The sequence below is a fragment of the Callithrix jacchus genome, chromosome 7 (genome assembly GCF_049354715.1).
Source record: "Callithrix jacchus isolate 240 chromosome 7, calJac240_pri, whole genome shotgun sequence".
Classification (NCBI taxonomy): Eukaryota; Metazoa; Chordata; class Mammalia; order Primates; family Cebidae; genus Callithrix; species Callithrix jacchus.
In genome coordinates, this window is record NC_133508.1 from 111,898,142 (window position 1) to 111,910,519 (window position 12,378).

The 12,378-nt window shown below is 34.8% G+C and overlaps 1 protein-coding gene across 10 annotated transcripts in view; it reads right to left on the minus strand.

Annotated features, from left to right (window-relative positions):
- The window catches only part of ERICH3 (glutamate rich 3), a 109,384-nt gene that overhangs the window by 65,246 nt on the left and 31,760 nt on the right, over positions 1–12,378 (minus strand). For 3 of the 10 annotated variants that reach the window (XM_009001494.5, XM_009001495.5, XM_009001493.5), the window contains 2 exons: positions 8,198–8,356; positions 3,564–3,779 (listed from right to left, as the gene is read on the minus strand). In XM_009001494.5, coding sequence (XP_008999742.4) covers positions 3,564–3,779; positions 8,198–8,356 — 375 coding nt within the window. Of the gene's footprint in view, positions 1–3,563; positions 3,780–6,616; positions 6,762–8,197; positions 8,357–12,378 lie in introns of those variants that run through there. The other 7 variants (XM_078332248.1, XM_078332247.1, XM_078332246.1 and 4 more) reach the window with 5 other exon arrangements.

A 12,378-nucleotide genomic window follows, 5' to 3' on the forward strand; every position in this document is an offset into this window, starting at 1 on the left:
TGAGCAATTCATCTCTTTAGAAAATCATTTGTCACAGTAAAACGTAATCTCTTGACGTTTGGGATATTTTTCATCATGTTTAGTGTAATATCATAAACACTGAATAACATCATGAAACGCAATAAAGTTTCACTGATGATGCTAGAAGCACTCCAGGAAGCAAAGTCATGACATTGCAAGGAAAGGTTGAATTGAAGTCTCCAGCTGGGGTTGCTCACAGGCGGACAATGCATTTTGTAAACAGAACACATAACTTATGGTATTGATAAATACAGTACAGTACTATAAATGTATTCTCTCTTATTTATAGTTTTCCTAATGTTTTCTTTTCTCTAACTTAATTTTGTAAGAATACAGTATATAATGTCTATAGCATGCAAAATATGTGTTAATTGAATTATGTTATTGATAAGGCTTCCAGTCAACAGTAGGCTATAAGTAGTTAAGTTCTGGTTGAGTCAAAAGTTTATACACAAATTTTGAATTGTGCAGGGGAATGACATCACTCACCCTCATGTTATTCAAGTGTCAACTCTCTATATACGGTAAACACACACACACACAAAGACACACACACCACACACACACACACTAAAGAAAATAAAAAGTATTATTAGACAAAACAGATTTTTAAGACAAAAAGTAATATGACAAAAAGGATTCCCTCACCAGTAAGATAAAAATAAACTGAAGTCTGAGAGCATATAAGATTTTCTAAACATTTACAAAACAGAACTTGGCATAGACAGATTGACAAATCCATAATTACAGAGAATGAATTTTCATTATAACTCAAGAATTAGAGACCAAGCACATACAAAGTCTATGAATGTAAAAATATGAGTAACATAATTAAATTTATCTATCGAAACCCTATAGAACCCTGATTTCAACATTTAAAGAATACAATTCTTTCCTAAAACTGGACATATATTAGCTCACAAACCAAGTGTCCACAAATACCAAGGACTTAAAATCATACAGACCAAGAATAAGATGCATTCTAAAAGCAGCATTCAGTGAACACAAAAGAGTTCTTAGAGTTGAAACATGGCAGAAGAAAAAACTCAGTAGAATGTGTGGAGATAAAATTGAAAAAAAACCTCTCAGCAAGTAGAACAAAAAGACAAAGAAGTAGAAAGTAGGAGAGAAAAGCTAAGAATCTTAGAGCACCAGTCTAGTAGTTCTAACATTCCCAAAATAGAGATTCAAAAAAAAAAAATAATAAAGAGAGAGAGAACAGAGATATTTTTTTTTTCTTGGGGGAAAAAAAAAAGAATAAGTCAAACTGAAGCCCTCTGACTCAGGAGACAGACATGAAAAGGTCTGTCAAAGCCAGGATGCCTGCTGACACCACGCTGTGCTTCATGGGAACCCGGCTCAGATGCTTATTTGTGCTTCACTTGTCATGACCCTGGGATGAAGAAGCTGCTGCTCCCTCCTCCATGCCCAGCTACAGAACCACATTCCCCTGATCATTTTCCTCCTGGACATCCCATGTTTGACTCACACTAGGACCTCACCAGATACCTTGACACACATGTGACCTGGCCACTCTGACTTCCTCAGAAGGGGGTTTTAAAACTCTTTAAAAAACCAAACCCAGACTGTGATCTAAATATTCTACTCAGCTTCTTTTCTTCTGGAAATAGTGTCCTTTCATTGCAATGCTAGGTTTGAGCTTATTTTTGAAATTTTATGCATAAGTGATCGAACTCTAAAGAAAAGCAGGGAAATAGTTCACATAAAAGTTAGTGTGGTGGTTGCTCTGGGAAAAAGTAAAGAATGATGGGGCAGGAGAAAGGGGGCTCCTGCATAATATGATAGTAGAGTTCAATGTGAAGATGTAGTGAGTGCATGGTGCTTGCTTGGTTATTGTTGTTGAACTTGCTCATATAGATAAAGCTTTATACATTCTAATGGCTCATGAGACATTTAGACTTGTTTTTTAAAGAGCATGAACAGGTAGAGCATATCACAGTAAGACATTTTAACATCCAAAAATCAAATCCTACCACCAAGTGTTTGGGAATGATGAGTAAGTCACTGGTTTTGCTAAGTGTGAGCCACACCTTTTGAGAGCATGTTCATTGGCCAAATGGAAACCAATGCCAGCATGCAGAGTGAAAAATCAAGATACTGGTTGTGGTCAATTCTGTTATTGTTCCAAATATTCACTTCCCTTTTCTGTGAGAGACTGATACTTCCTACTCCACTGTGGTCAGGCTTGCTCAAGAACTTGTCAAATGACATTCAAGTGTAAGTGACATGTGTCACTCCTGAGTGGAACCTTAAAAGCATGCTGTGGTTCTGTTGCCTATAAGGCCGGCAAACCCAAGACTTCTTCATTCTGAGCTGTTCCTCCAGTCTGAGTCTCAGAATTACAGCTGACCAACTGTAGGTAAGACTGTGAGCAAGAATATTCTTGTAAGTTGAGTTGCCTGGGGTTGTTAGACTAAGCTTCAGTAAACTGCTCTATAGAGAACTCACTAATGAAGAACAGGATAAAACAGAAGTCTAAGGTTACAGCATCTGAGGAAAGAATTTGACTCCCTTATCTAAGGCCTGGGTATGTTGAGAGACAGAGACAAATATTAGAGGAAGGTGGCAAATCCACATTAGAGAGGATGACAGATAGTATGAGGTACCACTAACAGTGGAAGTGTATCTGATCAAAGACACAGGGCAAGGGTGGGCCTTGGGGATGAAAGAGAAAACACCCTGTCAAAGACAGCCACAAAAGGAGAGAATTGGTAAAAGTAGAATTGAAAAAAGGAAATCTGAGCAAGAAGAAAAAAGATGGTCCCCACTTTTTGAGATTAGAAGTAAGTATAGCTACTGAGAGTGAGATGTGGACGTGGGGTGAATAAGGTCCCTGAAGGTGAGTTTGGTTTTAAAGAATCAATGTGCATGCTGGCACTTCACTTCCTCATGGTCAGTCAGTGAAATGTTGACCCAGATTTGCCAATCACAAAACTTTGCTATTGGTTGTATATTTAACATAATAAAAATGAAGAGGTCTTTGCTTTCTTACCAGCTTGTAGGTGTATAAATTCCAACTGGCCTTAGAACTGTTTCTTCTATCAATATTTTGAGAAAATGAGTAAAACAAACTATAATCTTTTTAAAGAACACAGAAAGAAAATTTTTCTAGGTATAATACAGCAATTTGCCATAAATTGTTAACCTGTATTTTGTTTTTTAGGTATATCACGGTTTCTGAATTTTTACGAAAGAGATGTTAAGATATTTATAATAACCTGTGATTAAATAGGTGAATTTAAGGAAATAAATGATTTGGAAAGAAGTATTGTTCACATTAAATTTGACCACAAGAGTTGTTAAATCTTTTATTATTAATTGTGCTAAACTCATTATGCAACTGAACTATTTAAGCTTTGCTTTCATATTCATTCAGACTTACTTATAAAATTGTATTTCTTTCCACACAATGTTTTTTGCAAGCAGTTTCCTCCAAATTCTTTCACTACAAATCTAGAAATCTAATAGTGCAATGTAATTTGTGCTAAATTAATAAAAAGAAAAATTTGTTCCATAATCACCCTGGTAAAAAGAGGTTCTAAGCCATTTGGAGCAGTGGTTGGATGAAATCTTCTCCTTCTCCATGTTTCAGATCTATTTTCTCTTGTGATTTTCCCATTTGGGGGAGGTGGAGGAGGAATAGGCATCATGTAGCTGTTAATGTTTGGAAGTTGATATGAATTCATTCTCTGTGAATTGCTTATGTAGTTCCTGAACTTCATCACTGCCTTCTTGCCCTGTAATCATATTTCATCATGTAAGAACCAATGAAACAGAATCAGTGACTCAATGTAACCCAAAATTAAAGACAAGTCTATATGATTACATTGCATGCAAACACAACTGATACCAATAGACAAACTCAAAACACTCCAGATTGTTGAAAATGACACTTTGTAGTATCTGCAGCAAATTAAATATTCATAAAATTTTAATCTTATGTGATTTTTTTTAACTAACATAAAGTGATGACATTCTTATAATACTTTTGGAGTTTTTCTTCAACAATTAGTTAAACTCGATAAAATTAAACAACTTAAAATTAATAAGTTTGAAGTGTTGTGCTTCAAAGTAGAGCTTAGTACACTTAGCAATAGGAAATTAGTACTTCTTTTCATATTCCGGTTTCAGGCATCTAGATATGAGAATATCCAGGGTTTGCAAAGCTGTAAACAAACTGGCATGTACTGTTTAGCATAAATTACTCATGTACTATTTAGAATAAATTATTACCACATTTACAGAGGAAAAAATAAGATATTTATCAAAATTTTAAGGTACATACCCTTTGACCTAGAAATTCTAGTGTTAGGAATAAATCCTGCACAGATAACTATACAAGTTCACTAATATAAATGTGTATAAGGATACATGTACACACATGCACACACACACTTCCTTATATATTAGGAAGTTAGTTGAAAAAAATGTAACATCATACAAGTCCATCAATAAGAGAATGTTTAAATGTTGCTTTGTTCATATGATAGATCTCACCAGATTCATGTTAAAAAAAAAAAACATGAATCTATTTATTTTGAAATAAAAAGATTCATATGGTATGACCATAAATTTCTTTTAAATAATTTGTGTGTGAATTCTGATTTAAAACAATAATGACTGAAAAAATTTGAATGTGGGGCTGCCTTCAGGCATATACTTTCATATTGTTTTAGAGTTTAGTCAGCATGTATTACCTTATTCATTAAAAAACACCAAAGGCATAATCAATAATTACATTTGTCAGTTTTAAGTGAGTCACTGAATTTTCACAAATTGGTAATTTTTGTGTATCTGAGGTAGTTTTCCTAATTTAAGGAATATTTAAGTATGTTTATCTAGTTTGCTTATACACTATAAACTAATATTGTACTTATGTTTGTTTATACACTATAAACATATTGTACTTATGTTTGTTTTTAAATTTCTAATTAATTTTTTGCTAACTTAGTTTGTATTTTAATATGCCTATTGCTGAACAATTATTTTGTATAAGGGGAAGTTATTCCCCAAATATGTGTCATTGCTAAATGAGCAAAAGGAACTTATGAGTGAAGGGCATTGATAGCCCATATTTTGACTGAAAAAAATTCTACTAACAGCAAGAGATTTAAGGAGATATTCACCAAGGAGTTTACAATTGTTAGAATGGTTGATATTGCATTGTGTCATGCTCTATCTTTTCTTTTCTCATATTTTCCAATTTTTCTGTAATGGGGTATATTTATATTGTAATAAAAATTAAAAATAAGTAAAAAATAATAGGAAAAGGAAAATCAATGAATCTAGAACTTTTTGTGTTTAGGGATTTAAAACAAAATTATTTCTGAGTAAGTATCAGTCAATTGCATGCCTTGCTTGGAAATGACTTACCAATTTTTCAAAAAACTTAACATGTTGGTTTTCACCTTACTGGTTTTAGCTTGACAGCATTTTGGATATCTTTTCATGCCAGTGCAAGGAATTCTACTTTATACTTTTTAAATGTTCTTGACTATAACATAACACATTAAAAGAATACCTTATTACTTAGATAACTTCTCATTGTTCACCACTGCAAATACAAAAGATTATTGAATCTACTTCTTTACACACATGTGTGTATTCCTAGGATAAATTCCTACTTGTTAAAATGCTTGAGCATGTTCATTTAAAATGGTGATATATATTTTCATATTGCCTTTATGAATGCCTGTACCAATTTCTACTTCTACCAATAATATATGAGAAACTCTCCTTCTAAAGACATTCATTTTCAATACAGTCATTATTATCTCAACTAGTCTGTTTTTGACCAAATCACTTCTTCCTAAATTAAAGACTCTAACTCCTGCTACTTAGCAAAGTTCAACTTACTTATATCTGTTGTACCTTCAAGTGCTTTCCAAAAGTACATACCTCACTCTTGTAAAGAGCAATAAGAATGTATTGGGTGCTCACTACATGCTCAGCAATGATGCAGAATACTATTCTTCTTTAAGAGTTTCTTCTCTGATTTTATATTAAATCATTTTTGTCATCAATGCCATTGAAAAAAATTCCAGGTAAAAACATAATCATATAATGTAATGCTCACAGACAAAATATATGTCTGTGAGCATTACATTATAAGCTCCAATAAGTTAGTTTTGTCTGTCTTAATGCCTAAAGCAGTACCTAGGCCATAGTAAGTGCTCAATAAATATTTACTAAATGAAAGTGAGTTTAGCTAGTTGACATTATTGTGGAATTTATCTCAGTCTTGTCAGCACATGAAAGCTACCATTAGCTGCCTGTCCCTCAATAATTTATGCCCCAAAAACTTGAAACAGGAAAAGGCCCTGTAAAGATTCAATTAGTAAATCCATCCAGTGGCAGAGAATGGATTTGAAAAATCACATTAAAGAAAAACAAAAACTGCTCCCCAGCCAGCAGAGCTTAAATAATACCTAATTGAAGGTGTTCACATATCTGATGGGACAATGTACTGATCAAAGTAGAATTAATAATTATGGAACTTAAAAAAGAATATAATCAACTTGGCAAGCATGGAAAGCACCCATCTGAATACGATCTAGGAAAGAGGAAATTCTACCTATTGGACTTTGAATTTTTCTAGTCCTAATGGCAAAGTTATCACTGGAGGATACAGAGGGTTTCAGCCAAAGACGTTGAGTTTTCTGGTACCTTTGGCTAGCGCATTCCCAAGATGAGATGGGAGTATCAGGCCACCTAAGCCTGATGGAATTAACATTCTATTGCACTATATACCCTCATTCTGATTCCATGCTCACTAGGCAACATTCTCATTGTGATTTGGCTTCTCATATATGTGTGCCTACTGGGGGAGAATGCACTTCCTCTATAAATTTTGACCATGGTATCTTTTGGTGAATAAATGGCCCCCGAATATCATTGAGTTTCCTATTTTCATTTATTATCTAGAGAAAAATGAGCTTATTTTGAGTTCGTTTAGTTAGCCTGGGCAATCTCACAAGATGTGACTATTCCTGGACCCTGGTTAAAACAGGAAATCTCTGGGCCTTCAAAATGGAGATCAGAGCCTAGAAAGTTTCAAACTAGTTAACATATTACTCAACAAGTTTCTGCCTAACTGTAAGCAGTCATCCCTAGATGAAGCACCACCACTTTTGGAAAATTCCTCTTGATTTCTGGAAAACTATTTTTCAATTAACTGAAAATAAGGTTTCTGAAAAGTTTCCGGAAAACTATTATTCAATTAACTGAAATAAGAAGCTGAAAAGCACATGAAGTGGATAAGATAGTATTATTTTTAGAGTTGTATTTATACTTTTACTGTGAAACACAATAATTTGTCTGAATTAATTACTCAGTGTCAAAGTTATTTGTTAATTAAAAATAAAAATATGTTAATTTCATATCGGTGTTTCCTAAGAAATGGAAGATAATAATTCCTTTGAACATAGTGACGACCATACTTATGTCTCAGGTTTCTTCATAAGTTGGCAAAATTTTCTTCATGTTAGAAAAATTAACTATACCCTCCCTAATTAGTGAATGTACTAATTCTTCCTCCTTATTTAAGCAATTCACTTTTCATGGTTACCATACTTCCTTCTTGTGATCTATTAAAATAAGTGAAAATTACCTGAGATATAACCTTGAAAGTGAAGCAAAATCAAGCCCTTATGTATGATTAACTCAGCATTTTTTAAAGATGGACATTCTTTTCCTTCTATATTCAACCTTCTAAAAGTCAAACTTGAAGCAATTTCATACACTGATGGGAAACTAAGTCGGCATGCAAATGCAAACCTATTCTTGGAAAGTTTAATTTTCTAGGTTTCATGCATATAAAATTTGGAAGAAGTCAACACTAGGTCTTTTCTGATAGAAGTCATACTTGGTTAAGAAAAGTTTTCCCCTTGTTTTTCAATCAGCCTTTCAAACTAATGAGAAATCACCATACATTATTACCAATCTATTCCTTACTTTTTTTGCTCAATGACACAAATTACAGGCCTTCCCATAATAAGACATAATTAATCACAAGTATGTAGTAAATGTTTCATACATACACAATATAATTTTTGCTGTGTAGATTATAATCAAATATAATACCTTGAAAACTGTGATAATCTATAACATTCTACTCAAAAATTAAAATATATTTATTGACAAAAATAACATTTACCCCAATGGGAAACAGAACTTCATTTTCCAGCAATGAGGTTTTTGATCTGGACCTTGAAGTTACCTTTGGAACAGTTTCTACTGCAAGATTACTGGGAAGAGGCTGTAATTGAGTAGGAGGCTGCATATTTCCTGGAGCAGTATATGGTCGAGGGGCTGTCTAGACAATTAGAGAAAAAAATTCCATTTATATTAGGACCTTGACATGTTTCCAGAACCAATTAATAACCCAATAAATTGCCTAGAGTAATTAATGGTGCCTTTTTACTGAACAGATTAAACTTTAATTATGTCCTTCCATTATACATACCCTTATGACCCAAAGTATTTCTTAAAACATATGGTGTTGAAGTCCTCTACATAACTAAATGCCACAATTATAGAGTATGCTAGACAAAGGAGATGTCCTCCTTTACATTCCCGTATTTTTATTCATACTGCAAACTTGCTGACAATAATTTATGCTGTTCATACAATGGCTTTGCTCAATTTAATGTTACATTGAATAATGTTCCTATTTTAGGGGTCTAAAAGGATATTATTGGAATGGACTCATTTCTGTCTAAATGTCTTCAATATAAACTCTACTCTGAATCTTTTAAGCCTTAAGAGTGTTGCCGAAGTAAAAGCAGACAGTATAATTCAAACAAAAGAGGAAAGGAAATGCATTGCAATTTATTCAATGGCATCCTTGAAATACTAGGAAATCAAAAACAAAAAATTGTAACTGGCAACTTTGGAAACTATTATATAAAATAGGATATGTTTTTCTACACTAGATATTTTCCATTTGTCCCTCTAGATCTACTGCTCACCTTCTCCGGCCCGACCTAGACCCTGGGAGTCACTCCTTTCGGGACTATGCAAACTAAGCTCAGGATTGCAGCTGGAGTCCACCAGTGATAGGCATTAGCAGGAGATGAGATTAGGCTCTTTCTTCTCCTTGACTCACCCTGCAGGGTCATAATGGGCCAGCTGGGTCCCTCTACAAAAAACCACGGCTGGGAAGCCCTCCCCCAGCTACAGGTACTTGCAGCTGGTTCTAGTGCCCAATTCCTCTGTTCCCCCATTAGGCCTGGGTGCTATGGCTTCTGATATGCTGTCCCTAACAGTCTTAGCATCCCTAGTTGGTTCTCCTTGGCCCTGCCTACTCCTTTGTAAATAGTTTATTAAACACTTTCTAATTATACTATTTGTTTGAGCCATCTGTCATCTGCTGAGCCCACTGACGGATGAATTTTCTAATCAAAAATGTACTGCAGCAAATATCAAAAGTGCCAGTATAGTGCATTAGAAGTGCCTTTTGGGGCATTGAAAGAATATTGTTAGTTTAGTATAAAGATTAGCAATGTGGCTGGGTGCAGTGGCTCACACCTATAATCCCAAAAGTTGGCCAAGGTGGGTAGATCACTTGAGCCCAGGAGTTGCAGATCAGCCTGGGCAATATGGTGAAACCTTGTCTCTACAAAAATTAGCTGGGTGTGGTGGCGTGCACCAGCTACTTGGGAGTCTGAGGTAGGAGGTCACCTGAGCCCAGGCAGGTCAAGGCTGCAGTGAGCCGGGACTATGCCACTGCACTTCAACCTGGGCCACAGAGTGGGATGCTGTCTTAGAAAAAAAAAAAAAAAAAAGATTAGCAATGTGTCAAAAGTAGAATAAATGAGACTTTTGACCCAACTGTTCTAACACAATAGCAGAGAGCCTATCAAGAATAGTACCTACATATTTGGGTGGGAGAGTGAGAAGGATGGTATGTAAGTGACTCATGATTAAGGTTTAATATATCGACTTCAAAGAATGGTGAACAAGAAGTGTTCAGCTCTGGAAAAGTGTGGGTATATACATTAAAAAATGATGATAAGGCAGCTCCTACTACCAAAAACCAGCCTTAGAAGTTAGGTTTGAAGCATGTCCTATGTTGCTAAATCTCTGATTTTATTAAATCAATATTTATTTATTGAATTCCCACCACAAAAACCATGACAACATAAAAAGTAAATTTTAACATCTAATGGCAACACAAAACAATTAGTGTCAAATGAGCCACGCAAATACTGCCAAACAGACAATAAACTACCTGGGAACAGAACTTAGAAGCAAAAATTCTTAGGATCTTTAGGGCAAGCCAAAGAGGCTAATAAAATTTAAAGTTTCACAGAAGCAGTTAGATTTTATCCAAATGGTAAACAAGAGAAGAAAATGGACAAGCAGAAAAGAAGGATGAATTTGAACATCCAACCCGGAAGAGAGCTGGTTGTGAGCAAGACATGGGAAGAGTAGCAAAGATAATATTCTCTAATATCTGTTTTCTTTTCTTCACTAGTAACAGAATTTTTATCTGGGAACATGGTTACTATGAATAAATATGATATTTCCCAGCACCCCTTGCAACTCTTTGTAGATGTATGCCTCAGTTTTGGCCAAACAAGATGTGAGCAGAAGTGACACATGAGACTTCCAGATCATATGCTTAGAGAGGATATATGCTCTCATTTTACCCCTTCCCTCTGGCTGAAATATACAAATGGTGATATACCATCTTGGCTTTTGTGGATAAAAGCAACACTTTAAGTTTGGCAGATCAGCAACATACAAGGAGTCTAGGCTTCTGATGACTTCATAGAGCTGAGCTAGCATGCCAGCTGAGACTCATGTATATGCTGGGATGGGGAGGGGGCCGTTTTGTTTTTCCCAGTGTTATTATATTTATGGTTCCCATACACAAACCTATATCACGACCAATATGAGAAGCCAAGTGAATTGACTAAAGCAGCATTTAGTTTAAAGAAATAAAAGATAAGCCTGCATGGACCAAAGGTAAAAGGTCTTAAAACCCACAAAGAGAAATTAGAATAAAGGTTTCTGAACAACGGAATCAGATCACCCAAAAGAATTCTTTTGAACTTTGTAAAACAAACATGCCTCAAGACTCTCTCCTGTCAAATAATGCGACTGAACAAAAAACTTGAACAATCTATTGTAGAAATTTAAGGGAACAGTTTACTGCAAACTAGCACATGATCTATTGGCTGTTGTGCTCTAAATTTTACTTCCCTACATTTGCATATAGATATCATTCAGTTAGATGAATGTGGCAGTCAAATGTTTAACTGATTACATTTAACTCCAAAAACAAATCTGCACCATTAACTAACAGCTGTGAGCTACAAATTGTTGTAGTTCACATCAGAAGCCACCTTAAATTCGTTATATTTTAAATTGTGTGTAATATATTTTCTTGGAATAAACATGGCACTGTAGCTTAACATTCTCAAAACCATACCAGAATAAGAATTGAAATAACTGCCTGGTGATCACTCAGCTTAGCTATTTCTAATTCTTAGTAGAAGATCTGTAGGGGTCAATGTTCCAAGCATAAGCAGAATTAGTTGAAATGATTTTTCATGGTTTTAATGGGAGTGGTACAACTAAAAATCTGTATACTGTTTTGAAAATTTAGGTTACCAAGGGCACTAACATTGTATTGGGTGTTTTCTTGTTCATTTAAGAAAGTTACAAAAAGAAAAAACATCAATGGCAATATCTCAAAAGGATTATTACCTTTATCTCAGGGACACTTGGAGATCGTGAGACAGATTTAAAGAATATGTATCCAGATTGGAAAAAAAGGGGGGTGAGGAGGATTTGGATTTCTGTAAAATGGAAACTATTTAATTCCAAGATCACAACAGGTATCCCTTAAGGTGCAAAAGCACCATCAGGGCTGGCCACGTGAAGAATCCTGGCTTACCAGAGAGAAAGTTTTTTGAGGCTGGTGTCAGTGTTTCCTGTAATTTTAAAATTACCTTTTCACTCCTACAACATTAAGATCTGCTGGATGTCTCATAAACTATTTATTGAGGGTGTTCAGCTGGAAAATTGAAAAGAAAGCCTTTCAAGGATTTTTCCTCTCTGAACCAGGTGGGAAGACAGAAAACAGCACTTGATTATTTCTTTTGTTTCACTCAGGTTAAGCTTTTGAGAGTCTAGTGAATTTGCCATCCAGTAAAAGAATATGTACATATACATGTTCAAATCAAACCTGGAAATAGGGTGACAACAAAGGAAAGACAGTTGCTTTTCATCATCTGAGCTGTTCATCAAGAAATGTCAAAACATATTTACCCTTTGAAAAATGTCAAAGGCTTAACGCTATATGTGATGAACCTACTTCAACAATCT